This window comes from Seriola lalandi, unplaced genomic scaffold (assembly GCF_002814215.2).
Source record: "Seriola lalandi dorsalis isolate HSWRI2012SDOR001 ecotype SW California unplaced genomic scaffold, Sedor1 jcf7180002054578, whole genome shotgun sequence".
Classification (NCBI taxonomy): Eukaryota; Metazoa; Chordata; class Actinopteri; order Carangiformes; family Carangidae; genus Seriola; species Seriola lalandi.
In genome coordinates, this window is record NW_019525131.1 from 195744 (window position 1) to 212866 (window position 17123).

The following is a 17123-nucleotide window of genomic DNA, read 5'->3' on the forward strand; positions in this document are numbered from 1 at the left end:
TTTTTTCGACATAAAAAAATTGCAGACTGAGGAACTGCATCCGGCAGAAAATGTTTGTCTTTTGGAAGAATTCAACAGTTACAAGGATGTTTTACTTGGGAAATTCAGTGAGAGTGAAACAATAAAAGAAAAATCTTGGTCTCTAAAACATTCCCATCTCATTGCTCTCTCCTTAACAATGTGAGCAAACCACATATCAGCCATGTTTTCCTGTTGGGTCAGCGCAGGTGTCACTGATTACCATGGTAACATTGATCTTAGGTCTGAGTTAACCTTGGGCAAGGTGTCTAATGTTTTTGGCTTAAAATTACTCAGTTTTTATTTTTGTGAAACAGTCTGACAAACATCAGACTGATCTATGAGCAACATTAAGACTGGCCCAACACTTCAGACCAGTCTGAAATATCTTTGTGAAACTGGCCCCAGTTCTCCACATACACAGCCTTTCCAAAATCTCTGTGAAGAAGTGGCAGTAGTATCAGAGGGTCTAACAAACGGCACAGCTTCAGGGAAGCAGCTGCCTAACTGGACAGTGAGCCACTCAGTCAGCCATACAGCATAGTGTTCACTGTGCTCCCATCTTTTGTAGCCTCTAGTTTTTTCAGCCATTTAATAAAGGCCTTTGACTCAGTGTAGTCTTACCGCCTAAAGATGATGTGCTCTAATGGAGTGATGATAACTTGAGTTTGTATTCCTCTCTGCTTCAATGATTAGAACAGTGCATCATATTGTACATGAATTAAGTTAAGTTAACACCTGCAGCTGTTATGGTCACATCTGGAAGTGGGTTAGCATTATCAAGGTGTCAGAACTGCTGCTACACTCAAGCTCTGAGGGCTGACTTCATGTTTTAGGGACGTAGCTGTTGCCATGACACCTTTTCTCCTCTACACGTTACTGTTGTCACAAGGATTGGCTCAATCACTGCATACCTGTTTTTGATTCATCACATTTTCAGTTTGAAGTGAAGAGAAGTTTTAGTTCATTCATTCATTTCTGATGAACTGTGGCTTGTTGTCCCTGTTCTCTGGGGTGTCACTGACAGATAACCTCCATGTGTTGTCTCCCTCTCCATCAGTTGTTCCTTATTGACTTTGGTTTGGCGAAGAAGTACCGAGACAACCGAACACGACAGCACATCCCCTACAGAGAAGACAAGAACCTGACTGGCACAGCACGTTATGCCTCCATCAATGCACACCTGGGCATTGAACAGAGGTCCGTGCACACATTTCATATCTGTTCTCAAAGGCGACTTTGAATCAACAATGTTTCTAGAAATCAAGCGAGGAATTGAAATGTTGCTCTGTTTTTTCCGGTTTCCATGACACTAACAAATGAAATATCTACTCTGCGTTATTCTTTGATGTGTCAGAAGATATGATGCTCAGTTTCTGTATTCAACAAATAACATTGTTGTCGTCTCCAGTCGCCGTGATGACATGGAGTCACTAGGCTACGTGCTGATGTACTTCAACAGAACCAGTCTGCCGTGGCAGGGACTAAAGGTATGAAAGCAAAACTGACTGAATGGTCTTTGCCCATCTCTACTCTTGAACTGTTTATTTATGCTTAATAAGCAGTATATAAGCATTAATGACCAGCGTCAATATCAGAGGGTCTGTAAAGAGGTTTGAGTGTTGTGTTGGTGTGTTACCAGCAGCTTTGGTAATGGTTCTGTGTGTTTGAAGGCGGCCACGAAGAAGCAGAAATATGAGAAGATCTCAGAGAAAAAGATGTCCACCCCTGTTGAGGTCCTTTGTAAGGTAAGAGCACATTAAACTGGATCACTGGTGCAGCTCGTCTTACTCCACATCCACTCGACTCAGTGGTATGAATGCATGTTTCAGGGTTTCCCAGCAGAGTTTGCCATGTATCTGAACTACTGCCGCGGCTTGCGCTTTGAGGAGGCTCCAGACTACATGTACCTGCGCCAACTGTTCCGCATCCTCTTCAGGTAAACACACAGTGTTGATTCAGGTCTTTCTTCTGTACTGGACTGAATCTGAGGACGAATTTTCAGAGTGGATCAGTTATTAGCTTCGGTCCTCACTTGCTAGCCGCTGCTGTGGCTAAGGATTTCAGCTAATTAATGTGATATCCACAAGTTTGACAAATGGCTTTAGACTGTAGAGAAGTTTATGTTGATGAACAGCTGTTATCTACATCAGCTGCTGATATGCTTCCAGTAGGTTCTGACATGTACGCTTGTTTCATTACTTTTTACAGCCTTTTATTAGAGTTGGTAAAAACTACTCCTGAAAGCACTAATTTCTCTTTTTTGTCACTGTTTTTCTTTTTGATCACTTCTGTTCTTTGACTATAAAAACATGAACAAATCAAGCTGCATGAAGTGATTTGTACTGTATAAGTTTCTTTTCCTCCTACTATGATTTCTACTTTGCTTCCTTCTGTCTCTAGCTCTTACTTCTTTCTGTCTGCTGTTGTTTTCATTCCTTCTTTTCAATCCTCCTACTGTCCTTCTATAACCTGCCGATTGTTAGGAATATACTGATAACCTGTTTCTGTGTGTTTCAGGACTCTGAACCACCAGTATGACTACACATTTGACTGGACCATGCTGAAACAGAAAGCAGCCCAGCAGGGGGCCTCCTCCGGGGGCCAGGGCCAGCAGGCACAAACCCCCACAGGCAAGCAAACTGACAAACCCAAGCCTAACATGAAAGGTTAGTAGCAAACAGCCAAGCGACGTTTTTTACAGACACCAATTGCTCATATATTCATTCAGTATTGTATTTAGGACTATTAGATATTGTTTTATTCCCTAACCTACACCCCAGTGGTCCTTTTTATTAAAGGAACAAAAACACTAAATTGGAAATGAAAAGAAAAAATAAAATCGTATGATTCCTGTTGGAATGATGAAGCCAAACAGCATTGTAAGTTTGAGGAGGCACCCTAAAAGAACAGAAATTCAAAAGAAAAGAATTAGATACAATTGGTCTGTCTTGCAGAAGCAAAGACGTCCTTGGGGAATTTGACTACTAACTTTGCTGCCATGCTATTCTGTTCCTTTGTTGGGGCTGGACAACAGACTCTCTCCACTGTGACACTGTCTCAACTCGCTCTCATCACTCCTCTGACTCTTCTGCAGCCTCTATTAACATTCCCTCTACAAACAAGATAATGTTTGTTTTCCCTTCTTACTTAACACTTGTTTCTCGTGCTGTTTGACTCCGACATTAATGACCTACACCTGGTGTCGAGCTGACAGAGACCAGGTGCGGCTCATTAGGAACAACAGTCTGAGGAATATTGGTCCCTTTGGGCTGGAATAAAATCATGTGATGTCAACTTATGCAGAAGTTGGAAAACAGTAAGATGGAAAATACAGAGGGCAAAGAGCTGCTGTGTAATTGGCTCAGAAAGATTTCAAACACAAATTCTGACAGATAAATAGATGAGGCAACTAGAAGTGAAACAAGTTTTGAAGAGGCCATGTAACATGAATGAATGACAAACAGCAATATCCTGCTGATGCAACCAGGTATCTTCATCTCTTCACACTGTGTTCAGTTTAACATGAGTAGGATTCTCAGTCTCTACCCACATATCACTGTCTCATACAACTGGAGTGTTGCTAAGTCTAACAGCTGTTTTATAAAAAAAAATCAACATTTCTAAATGTATAAAGCAAATGTTGGTAAAATATGAGTTAAATTAAAAAAGGGGAAGAAAAAAGAGGGAAACTAATCAGATATCTAATTTTGTCTCACTATTATGTCAGTAGGTCATGTGACCATGTGTGAGGAGCTGTGGTTAGTGTAGATTTGCCACATCAGAATTTGACAGTAAAAGTGAAATGTGGACTAAGGCCAGGTCCTTCAAGATGCACCACACAGGCTCCAAATAACACTGCTGTGATCTTATTTAGAAAAGTATGAATTAGCTGCTGTCAGTTACATCAGCATAAACACAGGTGAACTTGTCTGACGGGATATAAATCGGGATATTTTCAGATAAATAGAGGTAAATAAAAATCTTAATTTGTGTTACCAGCACTTGACCCAAGACGCGGGCTGAGTTCACTCTGTTATAGCAACCACAGAAACACTGACACAACTCCCTGTTCTTTTTCATTAGATGGCTCCATGAATTACACAGACTAACATATTGTATTTATTAGTGTATATTTGGTATATTTTTGTTGTATATTTCCATAGATGTTTATTCTATAGGTGTTTATTTTTCTGCTGTGGTAAACGAATTCCCCAGTTGTGGGATTAGTAAAATTAATCTAATCTAATCTAATCTAATCTAACATGAAGAACTAAATAAAAGATTTAGTTTCTTCCACAGTTGCTGTTTCACACCTACTTTGATTTTCAAGTTGCTCATTAATTACATGAATTTTTGAGGACCTCAGTAGCACTACATAGTGTGCCCATCTTTAGTAGAACCGATGAAGCTGTGGGTCCGGTCACATGGTCAGACAAGTCACTCTTTAACCAGTGGATCTGTCAACTACCGCATATCCTTTCTGTTAATGTGCCTTATGTGGAGCATTAAAGACCTGCAAAACGCCTCCAACAGAGTTTCGTAGTTTCTAAAGCTCAGGTAAACAACCAAACAGAAAAATAATAAAACCAAAACACAGAAACATAACTTGTTTGAGAAAACTCAAACAGGTGCTCTTTGGAGTTTTTCTCAAACAAGTTATGTTTTCAGTTGTTTCCCACCAAAACACACACACTGTGTGTTTTCACAGAGTGGGCACTGGCTCTATTATCTTCACAGAGGCAGACATGTTGCCAATGGCAACAAGGAGAGGAAGGGCAGCTATAGCTCTCAACGCAAACTTTCCAGCTGTCCACTGCAGCTTTACCGCAGTAAAGACAGGAGATGGTCCCTTTAACTTTTAATCGTCAATCAACAACCAGGGCTCTTAACTATCTTCACCTTCATCCTCCCAGAATTGTCCTGAAGTGAATGTGGACTGCCCTGAATTTAAAGTCTTTGTTTTTATTATTAAAATCATTCAAAATGACCTGCAAGATAAATAAAATATCTCATGTCCCAGAATTAATTTACATCCTGTTTTCACTGGCCCCCAGGACAACGGGAGGTTTTTATCTCAACATAGTGAAATATAGTGAAAAGAGAGTGTCCGCCATATTTGTGTATGTTTATATCCAGTGTGCAGTTGTATGATGACCCCAGTCTGTGTGGCAGTTCAATTTACATTAATCCAACTGAAACGAGGCTCAGAATGTCAATGACATGTTGTTATAACATACAGATGTAATGTATCAATACAAGTAATTATCATGATTCTCAAACACATGGACCAGAGAGAAAAGTGGTATTTAACTTAAATACATATTGAAAGAAATAAAACTAAATAGTGAAAAAAACACACAGAAATTAAATAAATAAATATATTAATATTGGACGAATTTAAATGTTTGAAAACATGACAACAAACCAGCAGAGATTCAGAGTTTCACTCTGCAGACAACACAGACGAGTTCACCAACTGTCTGCGGTTGAGTAGTTTCACCAACAGACGAGCTGGAGACCGGCTGGAGCTGAACGTCTGCTTCTCATCAGAAAGGTTTGGTCGAGGGTTTGGCCACAGAAGGAGTGTTGAAGGCCACGCCTTTCCTCTGACGCATCCACAGACATGTAATCACCACCTATCATTGCCAGTAACACAGGGAAAAAGGACCTTTTTATAATTATATTAGGATCCAAATGAAGCTGGTGCCTGTGTTACAATGTCGTGATGTAAGTCAATTGTCCCTCTGACATCTTCAGCCAGTCTTCCTTTGATGGAGGTGACATATATTCTTCAGTGTGCCAGGTGGCTCCTCCTCCTCCAGCTTATGCCACAGTGTCAGTAGCTGTGCTCAGTTGTTGTGAATAAATCAGAGAAAAGAAAGAAATGTCCCACAATGCACCATGGTCAGACAGTGTAGCTAGAGATGTTCACCTCCACCTTGCTTGGCGATCTTGATGAAATTATGTCCAATCACAAACAAGAATTGTTTCTCCACCTCCTGTTCAGTGAAATCTTTCCTCTTGGTTTTGTTGTTTTGTCAAATCTTGCTGTTTGGTGCCTCGGCCACCGTAATTGTAAGTCATTGGTTTGTGCAGCACTTCGCTGTGACAGGTTGCTCTGTCACTGGTGGTGTTCAGTCAAGGCTTCAGCAGGTCAGTCACTGATCAGACATAACAGATGCTTTATTCTTTTATTGAAGCTTAAATACTTCTCTTATACTCATCTTTTTTCAAGAGAGACTCTTTACAAATGAAACATAGTTTATACAAAGACACAGAGCTCATTCAGACAGGGTAAAATCAGACTCTCTATAATATAACTACTGAAGCAGCCTGCATGAGTCACAGCAGCAGCTTTGTCTTCCCTCAGAAACTGAAACAACACTGAGTTGAATTTTATTTTTCTCAGTCAAACAGGACTTAACAGTGACGTTGCTATGACACCACACCGCCACAAATACAGTTTGATTCTGTGGGAAACGTGCTGTATACATAACTCCATGTGGCTCATGAATGCAGACACTGAACGACAGGAGGTGTGTGTGTGGGTGTGGGTGTGGGTGTGGGTGTGGGTGTGGGTGTGGGTGTGGGTGTGGGTGGGTGTGTGTGTGTGTGTGTGTGTGTGTGGTGACATCTCTGTGCAGTGTGGCTGAGACTGTTCTCTATGATGAGGAGCTGAGTGAGGGGTGCAGACAGCACAGGTTCAGCTGCCTTCATGTCAGGGCCTCCCTCTGTAAAAATCACTGGGATAAATGAAGCACAAACAAGAAAAAGTCCTGACATGTTGTCTTAAACTCGTAGGTAAACTACTGTAGGACATATTTGAATGTTTTTTATGACACTGGACTGCGGAACATAACTGCCTGTGTCATGATGTTCTCACCTTTTCAGGAGCCTGTTCCTGACCTTCCTCCCTGTTCTGTGCTGGTCTTCAGTTCTGACCTGCTGCTGTCAGACCTCTAACCTGCTCCTGAGGTTGTTCACTGTGTGTGTGTGTGTTCCCACTGAGCTAACACTGCTGCTGTGTCTCTGTGTGTCTGTAGGTTTCTGAGAGCTCTCTGCCCAGAGCCGAGCTGCAGAAGCGTTGGTGACCAGGGCCAACAAGTCTCTCTCTTCCTGGACAAGCGACAAACAGAAAGTCTGTGTCTCTCCTTCCATAATAACTATCTATGTAATGGAAATGTATAGATTTACACGCCTTTGTCAGCTGTGTTATCTATATATTCATATGTATATATAATAAAACTCTCCACTCCGAAAGAAAAAGGTTTTTTGGATGTGGAGGCTGTAGCCCCCTACCCCACCCCACACATACACGCACACATGCACACACGCACTCACACACACACACACACAGATACGCACACACACGCCCCTGCCCCATCCATCTTTCCCTCCGTCTGTCCTCCTTTCAGTGTTGACTTTTTGTAAGGTTTCTCTGGAAACTGAAGTTAAGAAGATAGTCAGCTGACCCTCCGTTTCTCCCCCAGTGGAAACATCTCAGCATCTTTCCCTCTTCACTCCTTAATTATTTCACTCCCTCCTTTTACCAAGCAAATGTTAAAACATGTAAACCTGAGAACTGTTCTCCCTTTTTCTTTCTCAAATAACTGAATGATGCAACCCTGGATGTTATTTACTTAAAAAATCAAAATGTTTTTTTTTTTTCTTGTTTTCTTTTTGTTTTCCTATGGTGATTAGGAGTTTGCCTGTTGACAATATAAGCAGCTGATGGCAACAGTCAATGGTAGAATGATACTCTGGCTCTCTCCCTCTTTCTTTAGAGCTCTGAATTATTATTAAATCTGTTGTAAAACCTATGGTCTTCTCCAAAAATACCAATAAAAACCTTACATAACTCAGACTCCCAGGCACAAGTCATTACAAACACCTGCACCATTGTGTCTGATCTCTCTCCACAGCGGATTGATCTTTTCATGTTGCACACATGGCTTTAACAACACAACACTCATAATGTGACTCAGTAGTGTGTATGGCCCCCGTGTGCCTGTATACACTCTGACAACATCTGGGCATGCTCCTGATGAGTTGGGAGATGGTGTCCTGCAGGGATCTCCTGCCCACACACTCTGGCCACATGAGGCCGGGCATTGTCCTGCACCAGGAGGAACCCAGGGCCACTGCACCAGCGTCAGGTCTGACAATCGCTCTGAGGATTTCATCCCGTTACCTAACAGCAGTCAGGGTACTGCTGGCTGTGACATGGAGGTCTGTGTGACCCTCCAAGCATATGCCTCCCCAGACCATCACTGACCCACTGCCAGCCGGTCATGATGGATGATGTTACAGGCAGCATAACGTTCACCACGGTGTCTCCAGACTCTTTGACGCCTGTCACATGTGCTCAGTGTGAACCTGCTCTCATCTGTGAAGAGAACATGGCGCCAATGGTGAACCTGCCAGTTCTGGTGTTCTTTGACAAATGCCAATCGAGCTGCAGGGTGCTGGGCTGTGAGCACAGGTCCCACTAGAGGACGTGGGGCCTCATGCCGCCCTCATGGAGTCTGTTTCTGATAGTTTGGTCAGAAACATGAACACCAGTATCCTGCTGGAGGTCCTGTTGTAGGGCTCTGGCAGTGCTCCTCCTGTTGCTCCTCTCACAAAGGAGCAGGTACCGGTCCTGCTGCTGGGTTGATGCCCTTCTACAGCCCTGTCCAGATCTCCTCGTGTAACGGCCGGTCTCCTGGTATCTCCTCCATGCTCTTGAGACTGTGAGAGAGACGCAGCAAACCTTCTTGCAACCCGATTGACCTGCAGGTACCACCTCATGATACCAGTAGTGACAAGGACACCAACAAAACACAAACCTAGAGAAGAATCAGTCGGGAAGGATCAGGAGAGAGCGCCTGTCTGTGGCCACCACATGTAGAACCGTTCCCTTTGGGGGTTGTCTTGCTTTTGCCTCATTGCACCTGTTGTCACGTTCATTTGCACCAAAGCAGCTGAAACTGATTCACAATCACTTTTGCTTCCTAAATGGACGGATTGATATCCCTGAAGTGTAACTGACTTGGTGTTATACTGTGATGATTAAGTATTCCCTTCTTTTTTTTGAGCAGGGTATATATATATATATATATATACACACACGTATACAAAAAGAAAAACTGTTTGTAATCAATAAAAGGATTTGATATTTTATTTTAGAAGTAGACCTGCTACTACAGTTTCATTTATACTACTTAAATCATCTTCTCAAGCACGATCCATCTGATGTTTCATTGACATCTGTATCAAGTATAATTAGTCAACTACATTTGCTTAATTTGAAGAGGGCCTGTCTTTTTTCTAGCTTCTTTTTTGTTATTGATTTTGTAAGTTTATAATCATATTATATATCTTCTACTGTTTGTTGTTCAGCCGGAGAGGTTCCAGTTTTTTCCAGCCCTTTATTTGCTTGAGCTGCGATTCTGATGATCCAAAACAGATATAATTCTTCACTTGCAGGCTTTTGGGACATGTTCCAGATTCCCCACTTTCCTGAATGTCCATTCTATTGTGTGTAAAATATCTGACTAGTACATTTGTATTTTTGTACATGTATACAAACTAATTGTAACTGTAGCTCCAGAATATGTTAAACATTTCTCGTTTACTGTTACAGTCAGACTGGGTCAGTTGCTCTGCCTGAATGATGGTAAACAGTGGAGAGTCTTACACTGCTGCTGCTCAGGATGAGTTCACACACTACACCGCAGTAAGGCACTAACTCAGCTTTTCAACAAATGAGCACAAACTACACAAGGTGAATCACATGTTGGACAAAAATGTGAAAGACTAACTTTCGAGCAGTTTCTTCACTCGTGAATAGAGAGCGAAAGTGAAACGAACTTCTCTGTGTGTGCATGTATACACATGCACTGATAACTACAAATGCAGTTTTGTAGTATTGCGGACTCTTCACTACATTCTGTGGCTCACGTCATGTGGGACAGTTGTCATTACAGACGTGTGAAGAAACCACGTTACAGTGATATAAATATTTCAGTTTCATGTGAGCTGTAGTTTTTTTTCTGTGCTCACAACATAACAGTAAGACTGAAAGAGGCTGATTTAGATATTGTATTGACTTACTGTACAGAAACAGAGGTGAGCCTGGATTTGACAACATGACTCAGCTCTTTGTTGCTCTTCCTGGAGGATCCTGGTGGACCAGGATGTTGAAGTGGTTTTTCCCCTCAAGGTACCTGGGTCTGGACCTCTAGATCTATCGAGGGGTGCTGTGCACCTTTCAGGCCACAGACTGAGGGGCACACTAACATGATGTGCTGGTATTGAGTGAAAGTAAAACGGAATGAATCATAATCTTCCCAGAACATGAAGCTGCAGGCGACTTAGAGCTGAGAACTTATGAAATCAACAAGTATTTTTATTTAACTAAGATCATTGTGTTGATGTTTTACAGTAAATAAATAAAACTCTACCAACTTGAATGTATGTTGTATCATGACAGTAGAAGAAATAAAAAATAACCTATGTTCCCCCATGGGACCAGGGAATGAGGGGAAGTAACAAATGTAAAAATAAAAGATCAGGAAGTAGAACAATGTGTGAGGGAAAAACCAATGACTTTTATTATTAAACTCAAACACAGCTAAATCACTGAAAAAGGTCACTACAAGCGCTCGTTGCAAATAACTGAGAAACAATGAACAACCAGGATATTTACAACACTTAAGGAATCAAAGAACAAAAGAAGACACAGGTAATCAGGACAACAAGCACCCTCCTTTACTGCAAGACACCCAGCGATATCACTGTCACACCCTGGGCCACTGGCCTCGACTCAGCTCCCACTCTCCACTAGGACATCTCCCACTAATTAGCAAGTGGATGCAGCTACATCCAGCCCACCTCCCCCATTTGGAGGAGGAGCGATACCTTGAGGGACAGAGAGAGCACCAGACAACACCACTGGGGTCGTAACAGTAACATACCAGAAATTATAAAGTAGATAAATCTAAATGTAGGCAGCAGGAACCAGGAGTAACATCCACAGAAACCGGAACCAGAGGCCTGTACTATGAAGCAAGTTCAACATATCCAAGATAACTAATGGTTATCTGGGTTAACTGAACCTAACATGGACCATTGTGGATATCCTGTACTACAAAGCTGGTTATCAACTGGCTCAGTAAGAGTTCACCTGTCCAGGTACGAGCTGGTTCATGTGAAAGAGATAGAGTTGTTAATTATAAGTAACATCATCAGAACCATGTATAAAGTATTAATAGTATTAAAGAGTTTTTCCCTCTTTTGTCTGATGATGAACAAACTGTTATGAACATGTGAAGCAGATCAAGCAGTTAAAGTTCATGTCAGACTGTTTCTGCTGCAGAGAGGAGAGAAAGAAAAGAGTCAGTCTGACTGAAATCTTCATTTAGAACCATGGAAACAGTGAACAGTGTGTGGATCATTGTTGGTTTGGTTTTGATTCCTCCTCATGTTGTTCTGAGCTGCAGTGATGAAGAAGAGAGTAAAAGCTTCATCACTGTCAGGAATCCTGTCCATTAAAGAGTCTGTGTTCAGGTCAAATGAAGCTACAATAGTTATTATGTAGTTATTTAGTGATAAACTCTCCTCTGTTTGTTAGAGGCTCTGTTTTAAAACCAGAGTGACACATGGAAACAGCAACACATCCACTGATCTATACAAATATGTACTGATCTTTATTACTGATCACTTTATTGTAAACTCTTTTGTCCCTGTCAGGATCCTGTAGGAATGATGACTCAGTTTTTCCAGTGATTTGATTGGTCAGTAGTTTGGCTGTTGACAGGTTTTGATCCGATCCTCTGAAGGAGGTTAGGAGTTCAGAATCAGTTACCATGGTGATTTAACCCGGTAAGAAGTTAACCACCGTTGTAGGACTGAAAACCCAGAGTTAAACCTGAAGTTACCTCGATAACCTCAGATCCTGCTTCGTAGTACAGACCTCAGGAGTAACATCCGCAGGAAGCAATAACCAGGAGGAATATCCAGAGGCCCTGAGTTCACGTTCGATTCTGGTACATGAGCAAATACATTCATATGGCTGCCAGCATAAAATCAGTGTAGGCGGGAAAAGGTGCTGGCCTCTGCTAGTATCAGACTTAACATGCAGCTATATGACTATTTCCTGTCATGTACCAGTGTAAACTTATTTATAGAACCCGTCCAAAGTACCAGGAGAAAGTGTTTGTTCACTTTGTGCCAGCATTAGTTTGCAGCTCTCCCAGGACAAGGTCTACTTCAACTGTGGCAGCAGTGAGTGAGTTTATTTAAACATGTTAATCAGGTGATATTCATCTAAAAATATATCAAGTCTAAATAAACGATGCTGAACCTGCACTGTGCTGTTTGTGCTCTTGCGCGGGGGACACAGTTAATGAGACTGAACCTGCCGGGCTCTCAGGCCGACCCTCGTGTAAGGACATGAGCAGGTCCACACGGTCCCTGCTGAGGGGTAGAACTTCAGGGGAGGTGTGGCAGAAGTGGCAGCAGTCACAGTGAAGTGGTAAGATGAAGAGGTGCACCAGGTGTGAACTACATTACCGTTGTATCGAAACTTGTCAAGGTAAATAACACCACACAGCTATAGTTTCTGTTCCCATCTCAGACCTCTGATCTCTGCTACTCAGTGCAGCCAAGTGGTGACAAGTCCACACTGAAGACACCACTTCATCTTTTTTCAATATCACCACAATGTCTGATGAAATTCATTGAGGGATCAATTGGTCAGTGAATCATTAACATCTTTACAAGATCATGTTCATCCAGCTTTATCTAAGTATTATGTGACGGCACAGCAATTTCAATACATTTATATTCAAGTAAAATGTAAACATACTGACTGATATCCAAGGTTAGATCTGTCCAGATGATTAAATGATGAGTGATGTTCTCTCTGTTTCCTGTCTTTATTCTCATGTTCAGACTCAAAGCAACACTGTGGTGTCTCTCCTACACTGACCTCTGACCTCTGAGCCACAGAGCTGCACTGTTTGCAGCAACTCACCACTGAGTCTCTGTTGAATTGTTTATTCACTACAGCACTAAATGTGGATTCATTTCACCCTGTTTGATAAAAGCTACAGGGAGCAGCTGTTTGTAATGAAACTAAACGGTACTGAGGCGTCTCTCTGTGACTGATTTTGGTCTGAGACGAAGTGAAGTCAGGAAGCACTAAGACTCTTTTTATCCTCTCTGCTGTCTCCTGGGAGAGAAGCCATTTTGTTTTCTTTTTTTTGTTTGCTGATGCATAAAGAAAATGACAAATAAACTTAAATCTAAATAAAGATCTAGCCCACATTTGTTGGTCTTTTTATGGGTTTGTGTTTCTAACCACTTACTATGTTTTCGGGTTGTCCGTCCGTCTCTATTTGCACCAGGCTCATGCACGTGTTTGGAGCTGGCGACGCCCCCTATTGAGCAATTTCAAAACAGTTTTACACACTCGGGGCAACATTGTGCACATTTTGTAACGATTGGACAAATATTATTTTCATTTATAGTCTGGTGTATGTTAAGCCACACCCATTTTTATTATATTTGTAGCACCCCCCCAGTGGTAGATTTGAATGAAATATTCAGGGTATATTTCAGTAACCTCTGTGAATCCATGCTGCTTTTGTGAAGATTGGTCCAGCTGTTGTTCACTTCAGTTCGTTTATGTGTTGAGTGATGAAAACCAAAAAAGATATCAACACGCTTTATGCAGCTTTTGATCATTTATCATTGATCATTGATCATGTCAGGAAACTGGCTTCAAGGGTGGAAGTAACACCAATAACTGATAAAAGTGGAGGTGGTTATTAAGGAAGCTGGAGGCCGGCAAGCCATTAAGCATCAACAGTGGACCTGTACAGAATGTAGAAAGTGGAGAGGTAAACCAATGATCCCCAAAATGGTTGACTTGCCCCCTTGCAGAGTTGGTCTAACTCTGCAAGGGGGCAAGGGGGCAAGTCAACCTAACTAATTGTTTTGGCCCACTACAAATAGAAGTGGGTTGTAAGACTGACAAAAGACAACTCACTGTATCCACATAGAAACCCTGACAAGTCTGGACACCAACAGCCTCCTTTTGGCCTTATGCTGTTTCACAGCACGCAGCGGTCAGCCATTTGAACTCTTATCAGACTGTGTGACAAACTTTATAGGAGGAGCTAAGGAACTCAGTGATGTGTGTGCAGCTCTGAATCCAGCACTAAAGGAGCTGTTAGAAAAAGAGAAAATTCCGTTCAGGTTTAATTCTCCACATGTTCCCCACTTTGGAGGAATGCGGGAGGTGAGATCTATTAAAACAGCACTACGAGTAACACTGGGGGCACAAATGGTTACGGAGGAGGTGCTTAACACTGTTCTGATAAAAACTGAAGGCATTCTCAACTCAAAACCCCTTGGATATGTGTCATCAGATCTGGCCGATCCTGACCCTGTGATCCCATACCAGTTCTTCATGGGGCGGAGGGATGCTTCCCTTCCCCAGGCAGTGTATGCCGACCAAGATCTTATTGGATGAAGACGTTGGAGACAGCTTAGTGGACCACTTCTGGACACGATTCATCAAAAACTACTTACCCAGCCTTCAAGCCTGCCAGAACAGGCAAAAAGACACCGCATGTTTAACAGTCAGAGGTAGTTATGGTGATGGATCCACAGTTGCCTAGAGGACTGTGGCCCATTGGTGAGGTAACCCGTCTCATTTCTAGTGAAGAGGCAGTAATGGTCAACATCAAAAGGAAGCTGTACATCAGACCTGTGGCAAGACTAGTATCCCTCCCTTCAGTGGTGGATACTGAACCCACTTAGACCGGTAAAGGCTATTTGGATTATTACTCTAATGAACTCTAATGTGTGATGGTCATGTGATGAGGGAGCTGGGTTCAGATGTGTGAGTGGGAGGAAGCCAGGTGATTATTACAAATGAAAACAGGTGAGTAAGTGGAAAAGAAAAAACATGGTAACTGTTACGCTGAGCTGCAGAGTTTGAACACAGGAGACAGAGACATGTGGGTCAGAACTGCAGCTGTAGTACACACATTAACTGTGAACTCTGAGTTGTGTAATATAATATATCAAAAACAGAAGTAAAATACATATTGGATCATGTGGTCAGGACGCCATTAGACTGATGAAGAAATACAAGGTTTCTTATGCTCCACATCATGTCCTGAGTGATTACAAGCAGGTGTTAACAGGTTATTGAGCGTGTGAAGCTACAGACTGTGTGTCTCAGCCACTCCTTTCTGACAAATCTTCACACCGTGTTTCAACACTTTTCACCTCAGGTGTCTGACGTGTGTGTGTGTGTGTGTGTGTGTGTGTGTGTGTGTGCGCTCTGTAGGACATGCTTTTACCTGTACACAGCTCCTCCATTGACACACACTCTTTGATGCGTAGAGTTGTCTATCCAGCTCTGTTGAATACAGAGAGCAGGGTGTGTGTGTGTGTGTGTGTGTGTGTGTGTGTGTGTAAGCTACAGCTCTGATCATATTGACATGTGTACAGTATATTGATGAGGAACACTTCAGAACACTAACCTATGAACACAGGAAGTCACGTCTTCTGACTATAATAATTAACTCATGTAGACCTGGTCATCAACGGTCAGACAAGATCTCAGAAGTCACATAAACCAGCTGAACAACTTAGCAGAACATAATATTTCATTATTATCAATTAATAAAGATATGACATAGATGTTGTCACAGAATAAACTGATGAAGGATCATCATCATGCTGGAAGCACAGACAGACACTGGATGGGAATGTGTGGAGGTCTTGGTTTAATAATCCCTTTGACTCCTGATCGGTGTTTATTATCTTAAATATCAAATATATTAAAATGTGCACTTGCTGTTATTATAGTGGGTATGAATCAAGCTACAGGAATACAGTTTTATAGATGACATCCCATGGGTCTTTGCTCAGTGTAAAATCACCAGAGAGCCTGTTTATAGATAGAGGCTCTTATATTGATATTGACTGAGAAGCTTGTATCTGTTTCTTATATGTATTTACTAGTTAATTTATTTTGTATATTCTAGACCATGTTTGGTGAAAACATCTCCACACTGACCCTGAAACGATACAAAGATCCACTCAGCGCATACCTGACAGATCCACACCCTTTTTTGCATACAGTACATGTGCAGCAACATGAAGAAGAAGCGTGTGGAATGCAGCCCAACCGGGGACATGTCAGCAGAGTGACACTGAAGCAGCTGCTGAACCAGTTCATCCATTCACTCTGATTCATCATGTGATCAGACTGTGAGATCTGGTCAAGGAGCAAAATCATTCAAGCAAAGGAAATGAATAGTATTTTATATACTCACAGTATAACACTGCATCGTATCTGATGGACTGAGTGAAGGTTTTTACACCACAGATGTGTGTCTCATGTTGGGAGGTTCACAGTGACTGAACCAGAGGATCTGGGAGTGGTTGATATTCATGTGTTCACACTGCTGCCCAGGTTTTTTGCTTTAAATATAAATGTGATTAAAAAAAACAAATTCCCCTGGATTCCAGCTATGGACAACGACAGGAAGTAAAGTATCTGACCTTTACAGAGAAGAGGTTCTAATGACGTTTGAGGACATCTCTCTAACATATAACATTCCAAGAAAACATTTCTTTAAATATCTACCAAGAACTGCATTGGTAATGGTTTGATCTCATTAATATACAACTGGCTTGCATCTGGTTCAAATGAATCCTCAACATCCAAACGTAATGCATGGAGGACATTTCAAGGAATAACTTGAACATAGCCTGTAAGGAGGCTCAGACACAAAAACAGCCAACACTAACTTAGAGCTACTTCAATATAATTGGTTGATGTGGAGTACAGGGGTTATCTAAGTCCACATCAACCAGAAAAGTCAGTCAAACTGAATAAATGAAATAGTAATATATCTGACATATGCTTTAAATTTAATGAGGTTCAAGGAACATTCATGGATTGTATTTGGGAGTGTGACAAAATAAAGAAATACTGGAGGAAGGTGATCAATACAATCATGATCATTTTGTCAAGATGGTGTTGTTACACTTGTATCCAACACATCTCACTTTGAGAACCAAAGAATGCAGAT

The 17123-nt window shown here is 41.7% G+C and overlaps 1 protein-coding gene across 3 annotated transcripts in view; it reads left to right on the forward strand.

The window, feature by feature from the left end:
• csnk1a1 (casein kinase 1, alpha 1) overlaps nt 1–7879 on the forward strand; it is a 28305-nt gene extending 20426 nt beyond the window's left edge. For 2 of the 3 annotated variants that reach the window (XM_023417795.2, XM_023417798.2), the window contains 6 exons: nt 1079–1218; nt 1430–1508; nt 1692–1766; nt 1851–1957; nt 2539–2687; nt 7065–7879. In XM_023417795.2, the coding sequence (XP_023273563.1) occupies nt 1079–1218; nt 1430–1508; nt 1692–1766; nt 1851–1957; nt 2539–2687; nt 7065–7072 (558 nt within the window). In that variant the 3' untranslated portion in view covers nt 7073–7879. The remainder of the gene's footprint in view (nt 1–1078; nt 1219–1429; nt 1509–1691; nt 1767–1850; nt 1958–2538; nt 2688–7064) is intronic. The other variant, XM_023417797.2, reaches the window with a different exon arrangement.
• Nucleotides 7880–17123: the final 9244 nt, after the last annotated feature.